At 33.3% G+C, this 27,969-nt stretch overlaps 1 protein-coding gene across 1 annotated transcript in view; it reads right to left on the bottom strand.

The window, feature by feature from the left end:
• Positions 1-2,801: 2,801 nt before the first annotated feature.
• Positions 2,802-27,969, bottom strand: part of MS3_00002899 (uncharacterized protein) — a gene marked incomplete at its 5' end in the record, with an annotated part of 89,275 nt that continues 64,107 nt past the window's right edge. The window contains 5 exons of the mRNA XM_051210555.1: positions 2,802-3,559; positions 5,990-6,646; positions 9,833-10,720; positions 14,126-14,441; positions 17,120-17,623. Of these exons, the coding sequence (XP_051073178.1) occupies positions 3,140-3,559; positions 5,990-6,646; positions 9,833-10,720; positions 14,126-14,441; positions 17,120-17,623 (2,785 nt within the window). The 3' untranslated portion in view covers positions 2,802-3,139. The remainder of the gene's footprint in view (positions 3,560-5,989; positions 6,647-9,832; positions 10,721-14,125; positions 14,442-17,119; positions 17,624-27,969) is intronic.

Genomic DNA, 27,969 nt, shown 5'->3' with positions numbered 1-27,969 from the left:
TAAGTTTTTATTGAGATGATGAATCGATTTATGTTAGACCACTATTGAAAACCTGGAAGCATTGGATGGCCGTTCCGTCCTAGTATAATGTATACTGAGTTAACTACTCATTTTCATTTTATGTGTAATTTTTACAATTTTACACTGAGCACGAAGATATCATTGAGGCAGCTAGCATTGAATGAATGAAGAAATAAGCTTCCATCATACATAATGATAAAAATCTGTGCCTGAGGTAAATTATACAACATTTAACATTCAAATCTTACAGTTTATCGAAAAGTAATATGGTTCGAAAATCTATTACAACAAACCATTTACATTCTGAGTAGTCTATCAATCATGATCTACATTGAAAGTACTTTTTAACAAGAAACTGTAATTATTTTAGTCAAAAATCTTATTTAAAATCGTTAATTCTTTTGATAAATGTAATAAGAAGACGAAGATTATCTGAACTATATGTTCTCATCCTAAACCTACCCTAATCATATTGGTCTATTATCCAACGTGGTGAATTGTAGATTGTTTTTAGAACTGTTTTTTCATTATCTTTCTTTCTTCTTACCTTTCACTTTTTTTGACTTTATAATTTTCCATATGTAATGCACTTAATAAGTATATTACTGTGTAGAGCTGAAGATCTTATATGAGACTGGAGGTTCGCCATTGATATTGTGGATGGTTCGGTATTACTTTGGCAAGTTTTGCTGACTGTTCGTGCGCAAAATTAGTTTTCTGGTTAATCGATTTCATTCATACTGGTGGTTACTTTTCAGTGTTCCCAAGGGCCGTTGTCATTGGAACATTATAAGGCATGTCGCCATAGCAAACATTGATGAGTTTGACTGTCGTGTAAGCGGAATAGGTCAACTTTGGCCTCTTTGAGCTTTGGATAATTGATTCACGTAATCATTGATCGGAATAATTCTACGTGTGACGTGAATGTGTGTATGAATGTTGCGAATGGTCCAGCAGGGTTCTTGGTACCTGTGTGGTTGCCCCACAGGATTAAGAGCTGTACTATTCTGATTGTAGCGTTAAACCCTATATGTTGTCTGGTTATTCTGTGAAGCGAGATTGAGCTGTACTATTTGTGCTACAATTTTTAAGCCTGGATAGTATCTGGCTCTTATGTTGAACGGGATTGAGCTTTATTGTTTGGGTTGTCATGTGAAAGTTTGGATGGTGTCTGGCTCTCCTCAAAACCAATGTAAAATTACCCCGGCCCACAAGGGTATATTATATAACTGTGATCAGAATGTTCGAAATATATTGCGCTAATGTATTACATAGTTCTGGTAATCTTCGTCTTCTCATTACATTGTCCGAAATTCATATGTTCTATAAATACATTTGGCATCAGTTTCTAAAAATTAGAATTTGTTATTAAAAGTTATACGATTCACCTTGAAACCAATGCTGAATATAATGTTGTGCTAATATATCTACCATAATAGATAGGAACTACTATCTAATTTATTATGAGATGTTTTTAATGTTACACGAATACTATATAAACATCTCTAGCATCGAAATACGCACGTTGATCAGCCGTTATAAAATGTCCTTCAATCAGTCATGTTTATAGTTTACCTACGAAGTTATCTGATATGGAATTTGACCAATATTGAGGATTATTCAAAATAGTATTTAGTATTTTCCGCTTTCTGTATTTCAGCATATGTTTAGTAATTCATGATATATATTGTATTTAGGAGAACAGTGATGAATAGAAACAATTAGCCATCAGTCTAAATGGTGAGTTACATGAGATGCACAACGCGAACTGTCTTCCTATTTATAGTCGGTCTTACTTACTAGCTTGTAAAACACTTAGAAATGGAAAGTACTGGACAGTTGTTTTATTTTAGTATATAGCTCTCTAGAGATGCATAACTATAATCTCTTCAGTGATCAAACCGAAGATCTACATGTTTCATAGCGGGTTCGTTATCTCTAGATCACCGAGTTGATGTTTGACGGTTCTTGTCTCTAACCTTAGTCAATTCATGATATTATTTGACTGCCATTGATCTCATCTTCCTTGTGAAATCTGATTGTTTTTTTTCTGTCCAAACTTTTATGGAGTCATGATCTCACAGTTGAGATCAAAAGGAAAACCAAATAGATATCTAGTCCTCTCTGTTTACAATTGACTAATCACTGAGTAAGTGACCAATATCATGTATGTTAATTTCTTCTTGGTGTTGATCTAATTCCATCGACCAAGCTGCAATGTGGCTATAAATCTGAATGATTCAACACAAATGTGCACTATGTTGACATGTAATGTGATGGTTGGGTATAGTCTACAGGAAACTTTGGGCCCTGAATTCATTGTAACTTAATCTATTGAATTCAATTAACAATAAGAAGGACTTGGAAGCACAACGAGTGAGTAATTAATCAATTGTAAATTTATCTCAGTTATGAGAAAAGTCAGTCACCTCTAGACTAGATCAATGGTGGGATTTCTGACTATGAAGCTAGATGATGCGGGATGAAATCTCCACAGGAATCATCAGTTCCTTCAAGATTACCGTTACATCTATCTGATGAGTAGTACCAGATATCAATAAACCTAATTGAAGTGTTTTATGTTAACTATATCCAATCATTATATTAACTTTCTCTACTTTTAATAACTGTCTATTTCAAGTTAGCCATTGATGACATCTATCTCAAAAAGTTTACAAAAATCTAATGGAACCTAAGAATTATTGGCTTCTTCTTCTTCTTCTTCCTTAACACAAATTCTCTACTTCTCAATATGTACAAAAAGAAAAAAGAGATTGGCTATAAATTGAAATTTCATAGTTTATTTAAAAATTATATACAACCATAAATGAAATACATAAAAAGAAGATCAACTATATTATGACAAGATATAATATTGAATACCGCGCTGAATAATAATCTAAAATAATGGATCATAGAAATGATGAACAAGTTGAAGAATAACATAATTCATATGAAGGGAAGATCATTCATAAAACATTGAAAGATTTTGTACAATGGTATCTTTTGGGTATTTCAAAACAACAACAACAACAACAACAAAAAGGGTATCTCTACATAGTATGCTGCAAATTGTATATGAATTAATGATGTAATGAAGTCATGTTATGTCACTGATTTATAGATTAGTCAAATTCCAATTACTTTTAACAAGTCTAATATTATTGTTTTTTTGTATTCCAAATAGAATGACACTTTTATCATTTATTCCTATACTATTTCGTTTGAAATCAATTAATTTTATATTATATAAATCAGAATGAAATTTTTGTTTAGATTGTTTGGTAATTAATTCTTCATTAGTAGAAGTCATATCATTTGTTATATCAGATTGAATACGTGGTCTTAATGGGATAAGACATGGTAATGCAGTCATAGATAATGATTCAAGTACAGATGGTTTATCACGATTATGTTTAAATTTTTGAAAGAGATCAAATGTAGGACAATCTAAATGTAATGCACTTGAAACATTTTTTAAACTTGTTTGAAATTCATTAGTAATATCTTTAGTGAATGTCCAACTACATCGACGTTTCTATGTAAGGTGAAAAAAAAAGAAGAAGTAGGATAATGAAAACTAAATAAATTTGATGTACAAATTAATTACAGAGTAGAATCTAGGACGAACGTTTTATCTTATTTGGGATTCGTTCAGTACCTTCTTCCTACTGTTAATACTTAGTTTTGGGACAAATTTGTGGTGCTGGCTGATCTGACTCTAATTTAGATGAATGTATGAGTAAATATAAATCTTCCATTTAACTCTGTATATTACCTAGACTAGCCTGGTTTGTATGACGATGGGTGTCGTTGGAGGAATTTATTTCAGACATTCATTTATCCAGACACATTCTGAATAAGAAGTGAAAAAAAACGAGGAGGAGAGAGCGAAGTGACACGAAATGACGTGAAGTGGAATAGGCGAATGAGCCAACTCAATTTATTCAAGCGTGAATCGATATTAATAGTCGAACAAAAATAAGTTACAGATACGTGATGATTGGGATAAGTAATTAACAAACATATGATCATATAAATAACATTCAGGATTAATAAGTGAACAAGTGACAGGGTAAAAATGTGGCTTGAGAAGAATGAATAGATTGGTCTGTCCAAAGACTAGAATAACCTATGTGGTTTGTGCTGATGATGTCATTCAGAAGAACGATGAAAGCTCCATGGTCAAACTATCCAGATCAGAGAACAAATCTCCACCATCCCATAACCTATGTGGGCTTGAAATAGTACCAGCTCCTACAATTTAAACCCAGTACAGTTTGCTTCAAACGCCGATGCGTCATCCATTTAATTACTGAATCCGGGTAGTCACCAGCTTTTTCAACTGGTATGACGTTTATAACATTATTAATTATAATTTACGTGACAATGGTTATTCATAGTTTATCCTACTAGGAACTTTATGATACATTTGCACATCAGAATACATATTAAACAGAAGTAAACATTTGGAGTAAATCAATAATACTAAAGCTTAACTTAATGTAAACAAATTGATCAATTTCGTGACCAGAGTAGGCCAATAACGTGTTGTTAAGTTTGGTTTAAATATGGATAAGATAATTATTTCATAAATTTGATCATTTCCGAGGTATTGATACATTTATGGGTTTACCTGTGGCTCAACAATTTATAAAGATTCCATTCAGGTCTTCACTAACTCAGTAAACGTTTCTATATGACCTCACTCAATAAATGGTTGGTTATGCACATTTAACAGTGTCAAACTAACTGTACTTTCGTTTGCAGAAGTGATGAATATGATTTATCTTCACTAAATTGATGTATTTTATAGACTGTAATCGATTATTGTTCGTAATTATTGAGCTTCATGGTTAGTATTCTTACAATGCTAGTGAACAAGCTACGTTGTAGTATAATCTTTATAATGCCACTTATTCTTTCTAGTAAAGTAAGCTTAGGTGAAATAAGTCGGACAGAAAAACCAGATCTACGCAACTTATGTAGTTATTATCTTCAGATGTTATCCAAATCAAATGATCGGCTTTGAAATAGATTCACTAAGTTGTGGTGAGGAATTTCGATTAGTGAAGTTAGACTATTTCATGAATAAGCTATTTACTTACTGATGAGATTGTAGTGTAATATCATGAGATTGAATGAAGGTTAAATTTACAGACTACCAGGTCTCAACTCAGTGATGCTCCATTTGTATTTTCGGCAGGCTTCAGGTTTGGTTCTTGGAGGGATTATGGGTGTGAATGGTTAATTTTTGGGATCCATTTATGGACCAATACTAAACTTATATTTCCATTGTATAATTATTAAGTAACTAAACTATGCATATTCATATTCCTCTTATTATAAGCTTTATTTTGACCCATAAACTATTATTATACGTTCTACCATTCTTGAGTTATACCCAGTATATTAATTACTACCTCCCTCATTAACAACCACATCTGGCTAATTCTTGTACAAATGTTGTTTCATATTTTATTGGTACGTTGTGGTCTGTTCGATTGGTATATAAACTCAGTATGTTTGAAATATAATGATTCATATCGCAGAGGCTCGAATCGGTGTTCTGGACTTAACTGGCTGGGTTAGGCGGAAAGTAGGACCAATAAGGACTCTAGACTGCTCATACGGGTTTTACGCGTCATTTGTCCGATCGATAATTCACTGCTCCCTAATCGGCGGTCACAAGTTATAAAAGTGTATACAGTTAAGAAACCTTATACCAAACAGGTATTCAGTACTTCATGGTTTTTAATTGTTCTTCACAGGATATTAATTCGTGACGAAATTATCTTTAAAGTGATCTATAAACCATAAATATCTGAACCAAGTATGATTATATAAGAGTTTAACTTTGACGACAGCTCCGTTAAAACGTTCTACGAGAAAAATTATTTGACACAGCGTCTAAGATTGACTGATGTAATTGGGAAAAATACAGAAAAATGAAAAGTTTTAAACTTACTCTTGGTCTGGATGGTTGGGTTTTATTGCCTGTCTGTAATCCAAATAAATTTATATATGACTTGGTAGTCGTTGAATTCTTCTGCGATGATCCACTACCAATTGTCATTCTAATTCCTGTCATTTCGTAGTGTTTATCCATGATTGATTGGATTTCTTCATTTAATGAACGAGGTGATTTACGTCTAGATGATAAACTTAATGCCCGTCTAAGTTGTTGTTGTATACTAATGTGATGTTCTTTATCTTTAACTGGTAAATTACCGAAATTATCATCGGTTAGCTGATATGGTTTAAAAAAGGATGGAACCAAATTTGAAGATGATTGGGGTAATGGTTGATGATATGTGTTTCTTGCATTAAACGTTTGATTACGTACCAATCCAAGAGTTTGTGGTTGAGGAAAAATAACCAACTCATCGACCAAGCTCCAATTGTCACCTGCTCCATTTGTATGCTGCACAGAGAAACGGTGATCAGAGTCAATCACGTCTGATAAATTTTCTCCCAAGTTTGATGAACTAATTATTCCATTTGTACTAAGTTTGCATCTGGGATTGTTGGTTCTATCTAGTTCATTATCCACATATAACAATTCCATCCTACTTCTGCCACATAAACTGCTCCGTTGAGACTGTAGAGTCGACATTGATGGTGGCTTTAAGTGAAAAAATTTTCTATTAGTCAGTTAATTAGGTAGCTAACATGTTTGAAGAAAATTTTTATCAGTGGGGGGCTGTAAAAATTGTTAAGTTTTTTTATTGGGATCATGGGCATCCGCGATCGTGGATTCGCATTGCTGAGGAGCCCCCGTACTAGGACGAAACGACCTTCCAATGATTTCAGGTTTTCAGTGGTGGTCTAACATTCATCGATTCATATCAATCAAAAGAACATTTTTATGTTACTTATTAATTATAAGTAGACAGAAACCATAATAATAAAAATAAGTATCCCAAGGCGATAAATAGAGCATCAAATTCTAACACAGTCTATATAAAGTAGAACAGTTTGAGCTATTCTCAAATGATACGACATACTTTTGTTCTGTTCCAATGTAGTATACTATCCAGCTGTTAATTGTATGTCAAGCGAGTTGATGTGCTGGTATAATTGGTATTATTCAATAGTACTAATGTTTCAAGCTTTAGCTAAAAAATCTCTTTATTCGTCATTTTATCTGTAGCTATTATCTTGTTCTGAGGTTTAAAGTTCGTGCTTTGAACTCAGGGTCTTCGAGCTTGGTCAATGAAATTATGAATGAAAAAATGGTTGTTATCATTTTCAATTTATATAATCGTAATGAACATCGTTGTCAAACAGCATTTAAGTTACCACCGTCTGGAACTTATTGTGACTGCTGAATAAACTTGTTTTCTGTTTCTGTAACAACACCACCCTTAATGACAGATGTGTTGTTTTTCTTGTTGAAATCACATACTAACCTAAGTTAGATAACCATTGAAAACTTGGAAGCACTGGAGGGCCTCTTAGTTTTACTATGGGACTCAGCTGTATACACCAACAACTCCACTACATAGGATTGGACCCAGAACCCTTGGTCCAGAGTACTAACGGTTAGCCTACAGAACAGTGAGCCGGAGTCCCGTAGTATATATCTGGGTTCAATTCACTAAGTTAGATAAAAGTATCGATCCTTGTTAGAGTTGCGAAGTCGCATACTAGGACAAAACAGTTATCTAGTGTTCACTTATAAAGTATTGTCTCTTTTGTATCTTAGGTGCTATATACCATAAACAAAGGTTTTTAAGTGTATATAAAATTCCATCCTCTGACAAAGTTTATGCGTTCGAGCAGATGAATTGATATATGAGCGTTTTCTATTGAAGCAAAAGAAAAATCATCTCCTTATTCGCTCACACTAATACTTTGTATACGACCATACATGCGATTAAATTGATAATTTACACACAATCTTGAGCATATGTATGCTTAAGAAGAGTTCTTACAAGTTTGTGTACCCACATTACATGTTAAATCTAGATAGTTGAAGATGGAAAAATGCCGATCATCTTTAATGTTGTCATCAAGACCATTGTCAACAGAAACGTCATTAAGAATCATTGATTATCGAACAGTTTTTCTATTCTTCTTTGCTCAGTTATTCATCGTTCAGTTAGGGAGCTGTGAATATATAGTAGTATTTGAATTATTACATGAACTAGGAATCCCCAACGGAGCACAATTTAAATCAGGTAGAACTAGGTGAGTACAAACAAACGTATTGTATTTGGAATTCAAAATCAGGCACACATCAAGTACAAAAGGAATCATTAGTTCCTACAAACACTACAGGTATACAAAAGTCAATTAAAACCAACTTTTATGACTAATTGTCTAACATTTTTCTGTGCTAATTAATTTGTAGTAGGTATTGTGTATGGATCTTAGATTTCGGTATAGTAACATTTTGCGAACTGTGCAGTTCAGTCGATTTTCATCCATCAAACTACCTATCTTGAAGAATGAAACCCCAAGAAAATCATTTTTCTGCAACATTTTATTGAATTCTTTTGACCAGAGTTGGAGGGTGTCTGGTAGTGAATTTAGTGGCTCTGTACCTAACTCCGGTTCGATCTTATGAATGATTGTTATTGAAATGTGCATACTACCAACCGTCATATATAATTATCGACTTAAATCGCGTTGGTAAATACCGAATTAAATAAGTCAAATACAAGAATAGAGTTTGAATTTGTATATTTCCTACAATCGTTGATCAGAACAGACAATCAGAGAAGCGCAGTGAAGGAAGCGATGCGTAATGGAGAAGGCGAGTGGGCCAACTCCTTTTATTCAGGCGTAAATCCATATTTAACGTCAAACAAAAATAAGTTACAGACATATGATGATTAGGGTAAGTAATTAACACACACACGATCATATAAAAAGCAGTCGGAGTTATCCAGCGAATAATTGACGGCGTAAAATTTTGCTTGAGAAGAATGAGCCTAGAATAACTTATATGGGATTGACACAGTACCAAACCCTAAATAGATTCAAAACTCACGTTTCAACTTATTTACGATTCGTCAGGTGGATGTACAAACACCATTGAGTTGATAGTCACACTGAGACTCAAACCCAATACCTTAAGTAGCAAACGCAATAAGCATTTTCATCAGTTATAATGAAAACAAAATACAAAATTTAACAGCCTCAAAACTTTTGTTACTTTAGTATTGTTAAAAAAACACAATAATAATTATAATGTAACTTCACTGGTTGAAATCACGAGTTTATTGAAGCTAGATCACCATGGAAAACCTGAGAGCACTGGATGACCGTTTCGTCCTAGGATGAGACTCCTCAGCGGTGCGCATCCACGACCTCACCCCCCGCGGAATTCGAGCCCGGGACCTACCAGTCCCGCGCCTAACCAACTGAACCAATGAGCCGACCGGCATCCAACGGTGTTAATGTCTAACTTCAACCAATCCACGAAGTTGCGCCACCGTACACCATTGTCTTCAGTGACTTCCTATCTCACAAAAGACCTGATTGAACTCCATTGGTAATGACTTCTCACTAGAACTCCAGGAGTATCTCCTGAAGTCAGTCAATAGTGAGCAGTTGATTATTATCAGAATGGGTTCGAATCTCGCGGGGGCGGGGTCGTGGATGCGCGTTGCTGAGGGGCCCCATACTAGGACGAAACGGCCATCCAGTGCTTCCAGGTTTTTTATGGTGGTCTAGCTTCAATTGACTCATGATTTCAACCAGTGAAATTTCTGAAATCTCCACAAAACCCATTCTGATAATTATGTAACTGGATAAATAGATCTTGATTGTAATAAATTAATAACATACACTGATAACTTACATTCAGGTAAACATCTGGTAAATCAGATCTTGGTATTTGACTAACAGTTGATCCACTACTTGGATTACGATAACGATCTTGTGATAATTCATATGCTTGTAAATTTACACAACTTTTACATTCATTTGTATTACATAATAATGAATTTAAATTATGATTACAAATATTATCATTATTATTGATATTATTACTACTTCCAATGATTCTATTAATTTGATTAGTAACTGATAATTTTGTAGTGGAAATATTTTTACCTTGACGTAAACGTCTTACATCAATATCTTGTTTAGTATCATGAATATTACCATTATTGTTGTCATCATCAACATTAGTATCATCATTACTATCATCATTGCTGATTGAGTTGTTACGTTTAAGATGTCTTTTTTGATTATATTTATTTGCACTAAATAAGCATAGAACTGGACGTTTAGGTTTTTCTTTAAACACTGGTGATTGTAAGTCATAAGTGAAATTATTATGCTGATCCATATGATTATGATCAGTATTGGTAGAATAGGTTAATTGATTACTTTCAAATGAATTCATTTTTTCAGTATTGTATAATTCATCACTGAAAATACCTGTGTCAATTTTTGGAAGATTTAATGGGGATAATGTGATAACATTATTATAATTACTATTATTCAAAGAGATATTGTGAATAGTACTAGTGTTATTTTCACTAACAGTATTATTGATGTTGGTAGTAGTAATCGTAACTGTAGGAGTGATAATTCGGGTTTTTTGTGCAACATCATTTAGGTAAACTGACATCAAACTTCGACTCTCTAATGAACTGTCTAGGTTTTTATTGTCATTCAAATGTGAACAAGAGTTTTGTACTGGATAACTGATAGCACTTTCCAGTGAACTACAGTCAATAATCTACATATGTGAAAGAAAAAAAAGAGAGGAAACTTTGAATTATAAACGAATAACATAATTATGATTTAGAACTCAGTGATTAGAGATAAGTCACATGAAACTATCTCTCTAGATGTCGCATGAGCTAAAACGCTCATCAACATAGAGTATTCTTGAGTCATGTGAGAACTTTTCCTGAAATCCAAACGTATAGTAATTTTTCAACAATATCCCAATCAATCATGTTTTTATACACTAACCTAAGATAAAAATTCGAAAAGATAATTCATTTCGCTCTATTGTTTTTACAGTTTACCAGTGATACACAAAATAATAATGATTGATTGTTATTCAATCACATGAATGAAGTATACCTAAATAATTTAAGTAATTTTGAGTTAAGGTTAATGGAAATTTACAGAAAACCAGATAAAGTTGGATAACTAATTCATGATCCTCTTCAGCAGTGAAGACCCAAATCCCCTCACGAAATCAAACCCAGTACTTTCAAGCTCAATAGAGCATGTTACCTATAAATTATTGAATTGAAATTCTGTAATTCACTTTTCAATTGGTTCGGTCCTATACTTCAGTCTTACCACCATAGAGACTCTCGAAAATTTTTATTGTTAACTATGTTAAGACAATGGGGAGGAAGTAGAATTATTAAAGGTGTGTAACTTCAGATGCTATTCTATTAAGCATAAGTATCTATATTTCTAATGTGTATTTATCAAACAACTTGTTTATGATATTTTCGTATTCTATTCGTTGTATGCTTCCATTTGACTTATCAACTAATGCTATTGTCTTTCCCGTCAAAAATATTACCTGTTTTTCAAATTTATACTACAACTGTACTGGTTATACAAATATTGCAAATTACTATAAATGATGTATCTAGGTTTTGAATTTCATGTATACGATTACGTAAGTTTTAAAGTCCGAGTAATACATAATAATATGAGGCACTTAGACAGTTTCTCCGATATTCTGATTAGTAATCAGAGAAACAGTGAAGGATTTTGCCAGGAATATCGACCGTTGGATTTTACAATAAGCAGTATTAACACATTCATAGTTAGTGGAATAAATTCATGACAGTGTAAGTAGCTAGGAGAGTTAGAACTGTGAATCGCTGAATGCAAACTTATTGATTTAAAGGTTTTACTCTCGATGTTACACATCCAAGCCTTCACTTTTATTATATATGATATGACTTCAAATGACTGATTACCGGAACGTTATCAAGTAGTGAACATTTGATTTATCCAATCACCTACATAATCACTTTCTGTGGTTTGATGGGACGTTCCTTTTTCTATTTAGCCATGGATTTAGTAAATCAATGACCAGGATTTCCGCTTTCATTTCCTAACAAGTTATTGTGATGTGTCCAGTTGGAAAATGATAACATGTGATTTATTGAAATCATAGATAAATTAGTTCTTCGTCGATAGATGGTTTTATCACTAATTAGCATCACTTGGTGAACCACAACAAAATTATGGAGGCTCAGAATGTTGTTTCTTCCTAGTTCATGGCTCGTTAGTAATGTTCACTAATTATGTAATACATATTTGTACTCAGGGCCTGAAGGCCTAAATTGCGGTCACGATAAATTCCAACTAGTAAATTAGAATCTGGTATGGCAATTTTTCAGTCTGATTCTATTAGAGTTATGGCATGATGATCACTCGGCGATCATAATGATACATATATAACTCTCGACATGGTTAAACTCCACCAGTTAGGACTTCTAAATGTTGGTCTCGAAAAACGCATTTCTAGTCTAGTCACTTTAGACTCATTCAATTTTCGAATATTTTTCGTCACTTTCAGAAGGAGATAGATGTAGCTAGCAGTGGAATCTGAAACAAATATTTCATTCTAATGAGAACTCGTTAGGTGGACATACCTATATCCTAGAAATGATGTTTACCCCGTGAGAGAAACCTCTATACCACTAAGCCGGACGACATCCAATGGTGGTAATGTCTAACCTCAACCAATCCACGAAATTGCGCAACCATCTTCAATTGTACTGAGGTAGATACCTGTCTCTAGCCGAAACGGATTAACTCCACTGGTCACGGCTTCTCACTAGAACTCCGCAATCACCCTCACGAAGTTAGTCACTAGTGAGCACATAGTAAATATCAGTATTGGGATGTGGAGATCATTAAGTTTTTGATTGGGATCATGAACCTATTGATGTTGAACCACCATTGAGAACCTGGAAGTACTGGATGGCCGTTTCGTCCTATTTTGGACTCGTCAGCAGTGACCAGTGGAGCTAATCCGTGTTAGGTGGAGACAGGCATCTACCTCAGTACAATGGAAGATGTTCGCGCAATTTCGTGAATTGTTTGAGGTTAGATATTAGCACCGTTGGATGTCAGCCGGCTTAGTGGTCTAGAGGTTAAGCGTTCGCGCTCGAGACCGAAGGCAATGGGTTGAATCCCTCGAGAGGGATCATGGATGCGCACTATTGAAGAGTCCCACAATAGTACGAAATGACTGTCCAGTGCTTCCAGGTTTTCAATAGTGGTCTAACACTAATCGGTTCATGATCTCAATCGAGAACTTAGTAATGCCTACAACCCCATACTGAATTTCTTTCTGTTAGATCATGATCTCGTACTTACCATCATGAACATTAAATCTGTGTATCATTAATATCTACAATAAAAATTCAGCCAAAGTTACTTCGTTTATCGACAATGATAATAATGAAAGCACAGTAATGTTAGAAATTTCGTATGGTTTTACTCGTATATGTCATAAACATTATGAATTTACTAGACATAATAAATAAACCTGTAACATTGGTAATGGTTTTCTATTGTTTATATCTCTTATTTTCAAATAGGATTAGCCTCTGATTTGTTTGTTTGCTTGTTTATTCAGTTCTCTTCTGTGAACTAATTTTGAAAATTCACTTATACATAATGATTTTATGTAACAAATCAGAAGATTTAATTTAAATCTCTCAGGAGATTAGAATTTATTCCTGTTATTATTATAGACTGATTATGTAATTGAAACGTTATTTGTTTAGAGTGACTTGATGTTGTTTTACTTGTATCTTCCCATTGTTATTTAGGACTGCAATTGATCAGTCTCATGTTGACATATGTGCATCCTGTGCGGATTGCCTCGATATAGCCTTAAGTTACAAACTTTTTAAGCAAAGATGGTTAGTGGCTAGCAGTGGAGTCCCGATTAGGACGAAACGCGCGTCTTGGATTCCATTGCTACCCACTAACCATCTTTGTTATTTATTTAGGTTTGAAGCTTTTTCACCCATTGCATTTTACACAAATTTGACATAATTATCGAATCGGTAACCATAATTTAGTGAATACTTTCTTAAAATCTACTCTTTTTTTTTAACTTATAAAACAAAATATAACTTCAACATACCACATCACGAAAACCGGACGATTGACTATTTTCAATAGGTTGATTATTCATTTCATCAGATTCAGCTAATGAAAAACGTGGTTTTGGACTGAAATGAAATTTTGATTCTTTGAAATTAGTTATATCAGCTGGACTTAAACTTCTACCTTTTCGATATACATTAATCTGTGATATACTTTTATGTGATTTTGAACTTTCAGTAAATTCAGTAGTAGGAGTTTCAGAATCTGTAATATCATTTTCATTTGTTATTTTTTGTGAATTGAAAAACATTGATTGATTTCCTATAGCTGAAGGATTTGATTGTTTTGATGGCCTGTAAAGTAACAAGACAAATAACGTTATATATGAAATTATGTTTTCACATCGATAAGGATGCACAAAAGCTTTGTTTTTTAGTAAGTCATAGGGATACTTGCTCCGTCCATCTAGATATTTCAACAAGTTGTATGTTTCTTTGTTTGTTCTAATACATCATTATGTCTATCAGTTGCATAACTTATTCAGGTGCGTTTACGAAAACTTTACGAACTTTCACTGTACAACCTACAAAAAAGTACAATCAGACATCATGATAGTTGACAATATGCATCAAAATGAATGAACAATATTCAAATGTCAATTCCTGAACTGCTAACATCTAATTGGCGATCACTCGATATTTATCATCAGGATCGATTAAAAAATAAAGGAAGATAATTTGTTGAAATAATTTGTGCTGAAAATTCTATATTGTACCGAAATTATAATACTGAATAAAGTCATTATTAATAATAATCTTTTATTTCATCTATGATAGCTGTACAATTATTAACTAGCCTTTAATGCTGATAAGTGATCATTTCTACCATAGTTATGTGAACATGTTTATTGTAAGGGAAAAATTCCCTATAAATTTTCAAAAGTCAACTTTAAGAAATTCCTCCAAGATATGAAATACTCTTTAGTAAGCACAATTAAAGCTAAACATTATGACTGGTTTAATTTAAACTGTTTATTTCACTATGAAACAATACTATTGAGAACAAGACGTATACAGTGTAAAGATGGTTACCATACACTGATTCATTATCAGTCAGATTATTATGATATTTTACTTCCTTAATGACAAAAATTCACTAATAAATGACCCTAAAGACTGTCAGTTTAGGTAAATGTTATCAACAATCGGACAATAACTATTGTCTCAAATATGAGTTCCAGTAGGAAAAATCACTGAAGCATTTTCAATATGTTTTCTGCTCTCTTATCAGTTTGATTTACTCAACAACCTTGTTTCTATATTGACGTGTGTTTAACAAGAAAAGGATGTTATAAAATATGAAGAATAATCTATATAGATAAAAGAAATCTACTGACCAAACAACTAGAAGGTATTATGTAATAAAGAGGTGGAAAGATCCAATTAGATCAAGAGTCTAAACTATAATGAAGGGTAATAAAAATATTCAAACTAACGTTTTGAAAATATCAATTTCAGAAATTTGTACATAATGTGCAAATAGAAAATTTAAGATTATGGACATCTGTTAATAGATCTAATAATAATACACAAAAATTGTGTAGATACAGTACATAGGTATGGTAGAACTATAAACCAGGAAATAATTCATTCATATTATATCGAACGTGTTTACGTGTAAGTTTATTTCTATTGTTGAAAACCAGGAAGCGATGGACGGTTGATTCGTCTTCGTGTGGGACTCCGTGGTAATGTAAATCCACGAACTCGCAATTGGTTATTGAATTCATGACGTTCAATCTCACACACCAATACTTAACCTTGGACCATTGACGAAATTCTCGGGGTTCTAACGAGAAGCCGTGATCAATGGAGTTCAAATGTGTAGCGAGTAAGGAACATACTCATCACAAACACTGAAAGGTCGTCTCAAATTATCGTGAATTGATTGAAGTTATAAATATACACTAATTCATAAGAAGGTTATCCATTTGCACTCGAGACTGAAGGTCATGAATCCGATCTCTGCCTGTGGAGTTGTGAATTTACGCTCCTGAAGAATCCCATAATGGGACGAAACAGTTATCCAGTGTTCCTTAGTTTTTTTATTGGTTGTCTTATTTGGGTCGTTTAAAAATCGCAATAACATCCAGCAATCTCCACAGCTCTGTGCTGATAAAACACTTTAGCGTGATTTATTATCGACTAAGGCATATTTAAATAAAAAACTCAACCAACTAACAGTTACTTGAAACAATATTTTACTTTACTGCTGGAGGTCAATCGCACTGTGACATGTTTTCAAACAGTCAGTCAGTGCAATATATCTGGATTATGACATTTTAACCATTCCAAGGGAATAACAAAAATTAGAATGATGAAGAATAAATTTTAGAGAACTGAATACATTAGATTACAGAAGTTCGAGTCAAAAATTTTCATGTTGCCAAGGTAATTGCCAAGATAACTTTTTCTGAATACTTCTCTATCAGTATAGGGTTATGGAGATTAATAAGTTACTGATTGAGATCTTGAATCGATTGTTGTTACTATGTGCTCACTAACGACTAATTTCGTGAGGGAATTCTCGGAGTTCTAGTGAGAAGCCGTGACCAATGGATCTAATCCGTGTCAAGTTGAGACAGGTATCTACCTCAGTACAATGGAAGATGGTTACGCAATTTCGTTAATTGTTTGAGGTTAGATATTAACACCGTTGGATGTTGTCCGGCTTAGTGGTCTAGAGGTTAGGCGTTTGCACTGGAGACTGAAGGCAATGGGTTGAATCCCTCGAGAGGGATCATGGATGCGCACTACTGAAAAGTCCGATAATAGTACGAAACGACTGTGTAGTGCTTCCAGGTTTTCAATAGTGGTCTAACATCAATCCATTCAAGATTCCAATCAATAAAATATTTCTCTATTTATCTTTTAACAAGAAGCAAACATCTATACATGAAGATTAAGTTATTATTTCCAAATAGAAATTTAACAATTCAATAGAATAATACATGAAAAGTATTTTTACTTACACTATTAACCTTTGAGAATTTGGAAACATTGTTGATTTGGCATTATTTATTCGTTTACTATATTCTAAATAACCATTATTCATATGATTTCTCATTCCATATATTTCATCATGTTGATGATAATTATATTTCATAAAATTACGTTCATTACTATTATTAATTACATTAGCTGATGAATTAGATTGACGATGAATAAACTTTGGATCTTTTATACAATGATTATTTGGATGAAAATGAGATTGTGATGAATTCACCATTAAATTAGATTGATTCAGTGATGAAGTAGAAGATATTCGATGTTTATTCTGATGATATTTTAATGGTTGACCTTCAGACCATACTGAAAATGAATGACTATGTTTAGGTTTAGTTGGTGACCAATAACATGAATTATTAGCTTTAATATAACAATGATTAATAGGTTTTGATTTAGGATATTTAGAACAATATAAGTATTTAGGATTTCTTCTTCTTTTCAATAATTGTTTACGTCGAATGAAACTCCTATAAGTCGAAATAAAATAGATAAAAAAATAATGTAGAAATCGATTAGTAGAATGAATCTAAGTAGTATTATGGTGTGAGCTAATATTATCTACATAAGTAGTATATAACGATAGTTAGGACTGGAATGTATTTCAGTAGAAGAACGAGATGAAAGAACGGAAACAGAACTCGATTGGTATGAAAAGGCATGAACAATGAAAACTGAGACGATGAACTGATATTTGCAAAAGGAACAGTCAAGTTTGAGACAATTGATTGGTATTTTGCAAATTAACTATTTATTATATTGTCCTCAGATTTTATTGAGATGTTCTGTAATTTCGTACCAAATATATTCGTTTGTCCCCAATTTTGTTCTTGTTCACTACAGTATGAAGTCAAACGGGGTGAGTGGTTTACGTGATAGATTTAAGTCCTAACTTTAGATTCATGTACTTAAATTTTAGTCAAATGTTATTAGTACAAGAGCGATCCATTATCATTTAGGTGATCAAACCGAAAAATAGTGTTTTAGGTTCAAGCCTGTGATTTGATGTTGAGAAACCGAATACTCTGTTAACAAATCCACTACTCTATCATTTGTAAATAAAGGTTTTTTTTTCAGTCGATAAACAAAAAGTTACCGTAAATTAACAGACATGATTTTTGTAGATCAATTAACATTTCTATTAGATATCTACCGATAATCGTTCACCAAAATTAAGTTAACGCATGATTGAATGCATAGACTGTTTTTCGTAAAATACATCGCTGTATGCTCTTGGTTCACTGATTTGTAAGAGCTAGGAAGTATTGAGCAACAGTTTCGTCATAGTATAGAACTACTCAATATTACATATCCACAATCTGATCAAGAGGAAAAAAACTATTTCCACTGACTTTTCATTATTTAATCCCAACAACTGTATCTCAGCTTATTTTATATTTCATAACTGGATTAAATGTCTCAGTTATTGAATGAATGAATCGATAAAGAGAACAAACATATGTAAATTGTTAGGTCTAATAAGTATATGATACACAAAAGAAGCCTCTGTTTATATAAAGCAAAGTTGTTACCATATTTGTGTTGATAGTGTAAATTTGTGTGAGGAAAGTACTAAAGTCAGGCCATATTTTATTATCTCTCCTCATTGTTATTCAAGCAATTCGAAAGACACTCCATGTGAAGCACTTGTTCTATGAAACACTACTGATTTTTAAAACTTTTCTTAGTTACATTGTAGTAATGTTAAAATCAATCCAGTGTAGACACGAGATGGAGGATTTTGTAAAAGTTTTGACTAGACTATAATTTATGGACGAACCAATCACGTATAAGATAACAGGTCTCGGATTCACTCATCCATTTGGATAAATAGAGTTTTAGCATTATAGCTGATGTCAGTTCGTGATGAAAACTCGAAACTTGACTCCTAAGCTTAATCACCAAATGTAAATTATAATTCTAATTCCTCACACAGGTTCATAACCCTCATTTGATCCAGATTATTAAGTGGACACTCTCAAGGTCAGTCTAACGTCTCTCAGAGGTCGTCCATAAATTATAGTCTCATCAAAGTTTGTTTTTCAAATTTTAATGGATTTCTCTATGGTTAAACAACAGTTCTAAAATGTTTATTTGTTTTGAGCTTAGGTTCTTGAAAAATCTGTCCGATATATATTGCATCGTAGTCAGAACATTTTACTATGTAAGCATAATTAAACTATGAAACATTGACTACTGTATTAAATAAGAACTTTCGTCTAAATTTGAACGAATAGTTTCACAATATTTGGGCGCCGAGTTAATTCGAGACATTAAAAAGAAGAATATATTTGTAAAATCTCAGCGAATGAATTTTAAGTAAATCCAACGTTTCGCCTGGCAATCTGGTCCAAGCTTTTTCAAGGAAAATATAATCAAACGACAAAATTATCGAATATAAATAGGTACATGGTTCTTCGGTTTACTGTACACTGAATAAGTCATCCAATCGACGTGAAGGATTTCTTTATAGATAGGTATTTGTATTAATGTGTAAGAGACATGTTTATATGAAAAATAATAAAGGTCAAACAAATAAAATAAAAGTTCATTTGAAAATAATCAAGGGGAGAGAAAGAATAAGAAATTGTCATGTTATCCTAGGCCATAGAATGACTTAAGGATTATAAGGTAAATTCAAGGTTATGACAAATTGTTTTGTATGTGTTATGGAACCAAAACGTGTTAAGATAACAGAATGTGTTTATATGCAAGTGATGTGAGAAGAAATTTCATTCAACTTAATATTGACTACGGTCTGTGGGTTGACATTAAGTAACCGGCCTATATGATTCCCTACCACCCCTTTTAAAAAAATTGTGGGGTGTGAATGAAAAATTTAGGTATCATTGATTGGTGGACTTGTTTTGCAAGTGTGTGCTCAAGTGATAATGAACAAACATTTTGTTACCTTTAATAATTTTGTGATTGGTCGTAAACTGTTCATCTTTGTAATCTGATTAGTTGAAATCGAAATCACATCTGGAGCTGTGATTGGATACCAGAATTTTCATTTTTTACATTTGAAATTTAATGATAATGAATAATTTTTTTTGTGTAATCTTAGTCTTGAAAAAAATTTAGACTTTTGAAGAAAAAGACACCAACTTAATTGCATTACCATGCAATCCTACTGTTAGTGAATGTGTATTGGGATCAATTTTTGTTTTCCGATCAAGTATACCTTGAATTGAAGTCGTTAGTTATCGGAACAGGAATAATCATATGTATCTCAGTAAAAGAAAGTTTTTGGGAAAAAGCATCTGTAAACCGGTTTGAATATTTGATAATAGTGATTACTGAATGAGGTCGGTAGTCAAATATTTAATACCAAATTAATAAACAAATTATCACCAAAGTGTGTGCATAGGCTTTTTTGTAACACACGGTGTGTTAATGGGAAAAAGAAATCAACATATCAATAAATCATCATGATAAATTACTGGTTGCAATATGTATAATTCAGGTGAACCAACCGTAGACGATCATTTAATGAACTGACTTTGACAGTATATGAAAGTAGTAATAAATTTTCCGAAAAAGACACTTAATATTTAGTAAAGGATTATTTTGTAAATGTTCATTCATAATGAGAATTAGACAACGTTAGATTTAAATGTGGTTAAATTGTAAAAGTCCATTGAAACGGCTTATTGTGTTCACTTGTAAATTATTTGTAGTTCTGTATTTTAAAATTAATTTTTGGTCGTAATAAAAACTAGTTTGTTTAATCAGTCATGTGTGAATATTGTTAACCGCCGTAATATGAAACCTGAATTATCTAGACATTATGAATGTAACCATTTTTGACAAGCATTTGAAATATCAGTTTCATGAAGTGTAAATGAACAATCCTACGTCGTCTGACTGACTCAACAAATATTTATCGACTTTAAACGTATAAATATGAGTAAGGTCAACTGTATCAATGAACATTTACAATGCTATTAGTATTATTTATTTTCCTTATTATTATTATTATGTCAATTGACAAGATTCAATTCTTGTACTATGTATTTCATTGACACAAAATTTTTGCATTTTCAATTTTCCTATAATGCTTAGTCACTTATTGTGACTGAACACTTTACTGCAAATCATCCCGACCTTTAGTGAATGACCTTTTTAATTTGTAAATATATATATCGTTACAGATGTAAACGTTAACCATTGTTAACACATTACATTGTCAAATTCATAAATGTCATGCCTTATTTTTGGACTTTATAAAATAATAAAATTATGGACTAATAACTGTATAGTGTGATGATGAAGTTAAGGAAAACGATTGTTTCCTAAATTATTTTTGATTTTTGAATATTTTAAGGGAATATTTAACTGGTACAACGAGATTGTACCAGTCATAAATAGTTGATGAGGTGTGCAAATGAATACGGTGATATAATCAGTAGTTATGAATAACTATGGAGGCTTAGTTTACGATCAGACGTACTTCTTACGTACGCATAGTTCTGGTTTCAGGAAATTTTAATATAAAACAAGAATATGAAGTTCTTGTTTTGTGTATCTATGAAACGGATAATATTCTTATTTCTTTTTACACTTACTGTATGACCTTTTATCACCATCATCATTTCAATGATGATGGTTTCAACTTGTTTTCAAATGTCATTATTTTATTCCTAAATAAGTTAATTTTCTCAATTTCGTTTACTTCTCTATGAGCTTTAATCACATTCATCTTTGTAATTATCTTATTACATTCACTAATAAATGTCATCATAAGTTTATTGACCTAACGACAAAATTACGATTTTCACTCATTTAAAATATTCCTATTAAAATGTACTCAAAATGTACTTTTATTAGATAGTTTACAAATGTGTTACTAAAACATGAACGCTAATCACATTATTTTCAATATAAAATTACTAGATTAGTCTTCATTAGATGACAAAATCTTGTCTAAGTTTTCTTAACCTTTATATCTAATAAACGTTAGAAACAAGTTTACGAATACATGAACGATAATCGCTTTTCCACTATTAATCTCTAAGGGATATCTAAATTCATGAGACATTAATAAGTGCTTAATCACTTGACCTTTGCGGCGGAAAAGTAGTAGATAAAAAATAATGGAAATCAAATTGTGGGTGGCCCTGAAAAGGGCCTTTACTCGTTCTCGCGGTCGAACGTCATCACTATTAGTTTGTAATGGCGCCACAGATAGGACAGTGCACTGCTCGTACGTTCGGCGATGGGTCGTAGGTCGTTGTATAAACGGCACTGCTACGTTAGTCGAGGTTCTTGAAAGGGTGTTGCATTGGGAAATAATTTTCAACTGCAATATGAGTCAGATAACCATCATAGTGTAACCACCTGTCACAAATTGACTGTACGTTCACTTCGGTGTTACTGTGTATGCAGTAAGCCAATATGTGACGGCATGGTAATCCGTTTTCAATGAAGAATGGACACGAGCACCGGCTAGTGTCGACGTGTACGTAGTACGTCCCCGTGGCGTCCATAGCGGTGAATAAATCTTCCGTCAATGCAGACTGCGTTATAGGAATGCGAAGGTGTCGCTTCAGTAGTTGACAGGCAACTGGTGTCAGTCGTTCCTGAAGTCGACGTACTTCCGGCTCCTCACCAATACCGGCTTTCCCCGACAATCCATTGAATATTTATGTAATCTTGCTTCCATCCAATATCCAGTACGAAGCAGCACATTGAAAATGGATCTGAGAACCGGTGTTTTTCGATTAAGGTGATACATCTTCAAGACTCGGTGGCTGGTCTCGACGAAGTTCGTATTATTCAGTTCAAAGAGAGTGGATGGCGGTCGAAAAGCAGTGGACCATTTGTGTTTCCGTGGTAGAAGGTGGTCTCTGACGTATCTGCCAAATGTTCCGTCCGACATTTCGATTAACGAAAGTACGTTGTTAAAACTACAAAATCATGTTATGTAGATTTTGATTTACCTTTCAACCGTTCGAGTGAACATGAGGCGAAAGAACAGTTGTACAATTTCTGATCGCACCCTCTACAATAACGGTTACTGGGTTAATGTTAATGAACGAAACACTTACCCTCTTTATCACATTCCGAACAAGGTGTACGCGACACAGAATATGGTGTGCATCCGGATACACCTGCGTAATAGCAGCAGCAATTGCAGGTGAATCATCGGTCACAATGCCTACCAGTTGTCGACTGTTGGTACACCGTTGGAAAAGAAGAGGAATCGAGAAATCAAGGCCGACGTTTCGCGACTTAAAAGGCAATGCACATGGGTATTGCCTTAAAATTCATATCCATGGCAACGACTTGATATAAATGGACGTTCTCGTTATTAGTTTTGTACGTCCCGTCAAAACCAATTACGTCACAAAAGTGACCGGCCAAATTCACTTGCTCAGCAGTCATGAAGAAGAAATACGATAGACAGTTCTCATCGTCCAATTCGTATTCGCAAAGCCCACCCAAGGATGTTATGTGAGCTTTCAATTTCCCGTAATCACCTATAGTGTACATTATAAATTGGCAAATTCCGTACCAGGAAGGTTCGCGTGTGAGAACACTTTGTACCGCATATTGCAGACATCTTGAGCGGTCAGACATTTCCCATAAGATTGGTAAGCAAAATTCCTGATGTGGAATGCAGCGGTACCGGAAATCAGCAGCGGTCTCACAGTTTCAAACTCCCCATCCGTTAACCTGCGCATCCATGAATTACCCTGGTACCTCAGGGAATTGCACTCGTGATTGTGATGTACATTCCCACGTACAACAGTCCAATAGCCGTCTATAATCTTACAAAACATAAATGCTGGACATTGGGTGTTCATAGAAGCCCTTCATTAAAAAAATTATAAAACAATTTACCAAATTACCTCCTCCGTCTAATACGTTGTGACGAACCGCTAGATCTTATACGCCCATTTCGCCAACACACAAATTTAATGTAGGATTTTTGATCTCTGCCAATATGCGAATCTCTCACTACATAATGACTGTAAGTCGATCTTTCAAAATTTGTGATAGTGGTCTTTAACGCTTCAACCGATGGAAACGCAACCAGAAACAAGGTAGTCAAAAAGACTTCCTCCATTTCCGTTACGTGAGAAACACCAGCGCTCGTACTCGGCACGTTACTCTGCTCCATAATGACGATTGAGATTGTGCTTCGTCGACAAGTACTGATAATTTATAACAATTTTCAAGACATAACTAACCAATTAAATCTAATTTTTGGAACTAGCCATTTCATTGGACGAAACACGGGATGAAAAATATTGTAATTTGGGGTTGGAAAATTTTTTTTAAAAAAAAAATGGCCGGTCGGACAATATTATTCCGGTCTGTGTATATTAAGAAAACAAATCATTTTTATATATGAAATGAATCAAAATGCCACAGCCTGCATTAAATGAAGATAAGTAAACAAAATAAAAATAAACGAGGAATGTATATGTAATTGAAGTGTGTTATTTTTAAATGTTCCAGTCAATTGTTTAACATATTCAGATAAGATAACGGATTTGAATCATTGAACGTATTATCTATCAATTAGTTACTATGGCATAAATATATCAAATGGCAAAAAAGGAGATCAGGTTTACTTATTAATTATTAGTTGCCATGGGGCAGCTAGTTGTATTCCATCTCTCCTATTAATATTGTTTAAATTAGCCCATATATGTAAGGCTTCGGCTGTTAGTCGTTCTTTGTAAGAATTAAATCCTTTTTGAATGATTCTCGTGCCATTGAAATCAACTGTATGACCCGATTCAATTGAATGTAATGCTATCGCTGATCTGTTCTCAAGCTTTTTTTTACATCAATTGAGGATTTAGGAATATGCTTTAAGCACAGTTTGTGTTCTTTCACCCTCACATTCAGTTGCCTTGATGTTTCACCTACTGTATGTTTTATAAGAATTGAGATTACTTTTTAGTCTGTTTGATGTGTTTGAAAAGAAATACGCTGATGTTGATTTTGTCGAATGCCATTTTCATCACACATCCAATGCATAAGATCTGTATGCAATTTATTATAAGTTATACACTTACTATTATCTTAAATATTTTTATGAACAGCCGTTATTCAACCGAATTTTTTTGAGTTGAGTTGAAATGTAAATTTATTGAAATTAAAATATATCATCTGAAAATACAATAATTTGGTAAAACAGACAGCATTTGTACAGTTGGAGAACGGATATCAAAATCAGAATCTTGAATACGAACGTCAACACAGTCCTATTGCATGGAGCTGAAACTTGGAGAACTACAATCATCATCAAAAAAGTACAAGTATTCATAAACAATTGTCTACTCTAGATATTCAGTGTCCATTGACTGGATACCATCAGCAATAACTTACTGTGGGATAGAACATACCAGCTTCCAACTGGAGAAGAAATTAAGAAAATACTCTGGAAGTGGATAGGACATACATTATGGAAATCATCAAAATGCATCATGAAGCAAGCGATAACTTGAAATCATGAAGGAAAACGGAAAAGGGGCAGACCAAAGAATTTAATGTGTCGGGAATTGGGAGCAGACAAGAAAAGGATGAATAAGAACTGGAAACAACTGAAAAAGGATTATCCAGGACAGAGTCGGATGGAGAACGCTGATGGGAGTCCTATTGTCCTCCACGAGGTGTAACAGACGTAAGTAAGTAAATAAAACAAAACATTTAGTTTTGTTATCAGAACATCGAAGTACTTATTTCTTTCAAAGTATGGATTCAGTTAGAATTAATCATAATATTCTGTATACGATTATCAAGTTGCAATGGGTAAGAAGTTTGAAATTTAATGAAATTTAATCAATTTGAACATATTCTACGAAATCGAATCGAGAAGGCAATTCGTAAATTTCCTTTATGATCTTTTTTCTTTCCATTTCTTTTAGTTCAGATTCTTTTTACTAGCATTGTGTATCCATCTATCTATCTATCTACCTAAAGCTTTAATCTAAATTGATGAACTATAGTGATTATTTATCTTACTAAACAGTTGACTGTTCTATAATGTAATCACTCCATTATTGAAATTTATCTAAAGGACTAATTGTTTTATATTTAATTACTTCTTAAATATTGTTACTGACCTATTTTGCATATCACCTAGTTTATTTGACAATGATAATGAAGTTGTACAACAATCACACTTGTGATTTTCTAGCACTATGTCAATGTATTTACTAGTTTGATCATAAACACTAAACAGAATTTTTATTCATAGAAATTATTCTTTTCATTGTTTTTAAAACACCTTGACCTTGACCGAATACTCTTTCTTGACACTTTATTTTTTTATATTTTTTATCATTCAAAATAAACTTTTCTAAAGTACTTATTGTATGACAAAAAAATGTAAAGATATTGGATACTGGAAAACAGGAATAAATACAATTGTACATATAGAAGACAGTAATAAAACAAATTTATGTTATGTACTTGTACATAAAATATATTCAATTTTCTTTGCACTATACACAGTTTAAGCTGGCTAGTAGTTAAAAAAAATGAAGTGCTTTGATTGTCTGGATGAAGTCTTTATTTTGTAATTGAAAGATAAATTTGTAAATACATCATGTGAACAAAAGTAAGTGGCTATCAGGACACAGTAGCTAAGTGGATAACGCGATAGCGTTTGAAGCGAATGGTACTGGGTTCGAGTCCCAGAGTCATGGATTCCGCTGCTAGCCACTATCCATCGTGGCTTACAAAAAGCTTGTGAATTAAAGCAATATCGAGGCATACGCACAGTATGTACATATGCCAATAACAGACTGATCAATTTCAGTCTTAAACCGCAATGGGAAGATACAAGCCAAACAATACCAAGTGCATCATGTGAACAGTTGATAGATTCCTAGATTGTCGTTATATTTTATAGAATGTTATGAATTGTATGAAAAATATATTTATATATATTCAATTGTTGATTTTTCTTTAGTTTTCTATGGTAGGATTTCCGGTAAAAAAAATTATTAGATAGGAATATTTGTCGGATACATAAATAAATTTATGGGAGAGAACAAATCAGATCCCAAAGGTGGAAGAAATCAGGAAGAAGCATCGGAAGTGGATAGGATACACATTGAGGAAAGCACCCAAGTAAGTCACAAGACAAGCCCTCACATGGAATCCTGAGGGCCAAAGGAAAAGAGGAAGACCAAAGAACACATTACGCCGTGAAATGGAGACAGATATGAGAAAAATGAACGAAAATAGGATAGAGCTGGAAAGGAAGGCTCATGACAGAGTGGGTTGGAGAATGCTGGTCAGAGGCCTATGCTCCATTTGGGGTAACAGGCGTAAGTAAGTGCATACATAAATTGGTTTTACACGTCCTGTAGCGAACAAGAACACGAATGGGGACAATCGAATGTATTTGATACGAAACTACAGAATATCTCAATAAAATCTGAGGACAATATAATAAATAGTTAATTTGCAAAACATCAATCGATTGTCTCAAACTTGACTGTTCCTTTAGCGAATATCAGTCCATCGTCTCAGATTTCATTGTTCATGCCTTTTCATACCAATCGAGTTCTGTTTCCGTTCTTTCATCACGGTCTTCTACTGAAATACATTCTATGCCTGACCGCCGTTATTTACTACCTATATGGATATAAGTAACCCACACCACAGTCCGAAAGTGGTCGGTATCAGAAATTAACATCTATCTGATACCAATAAAGAAATGATAGTGATTTTTAGATGTCAACGAGATTTTAAACCGACCTAAGTAAAACTACCAATAAAAAACTGGGGAACACTGAAGAACTGTTTCGTCTCATTATAACATTCTTCAGAAGTGTACATTCGCAAC

Source organism: Schistosoma haematobium, chromosome 1 (assembly GCF_000699445.3).
Source record: "Schistosoma haematobium chromosome 1, whole genome shotgun sequence".
Taxonomy (NCBI): Eukaryota; Metazoa; Platyhelminthes; class Trematoda; order Strigeidida; family Schistosomatidae; genus Schistosoma; species Schistosoma haematobium.
Note: the sequence above shows the minus strand (reverse complement) of the source record. Positions and strands in the feature narration are given on the sequence as shown.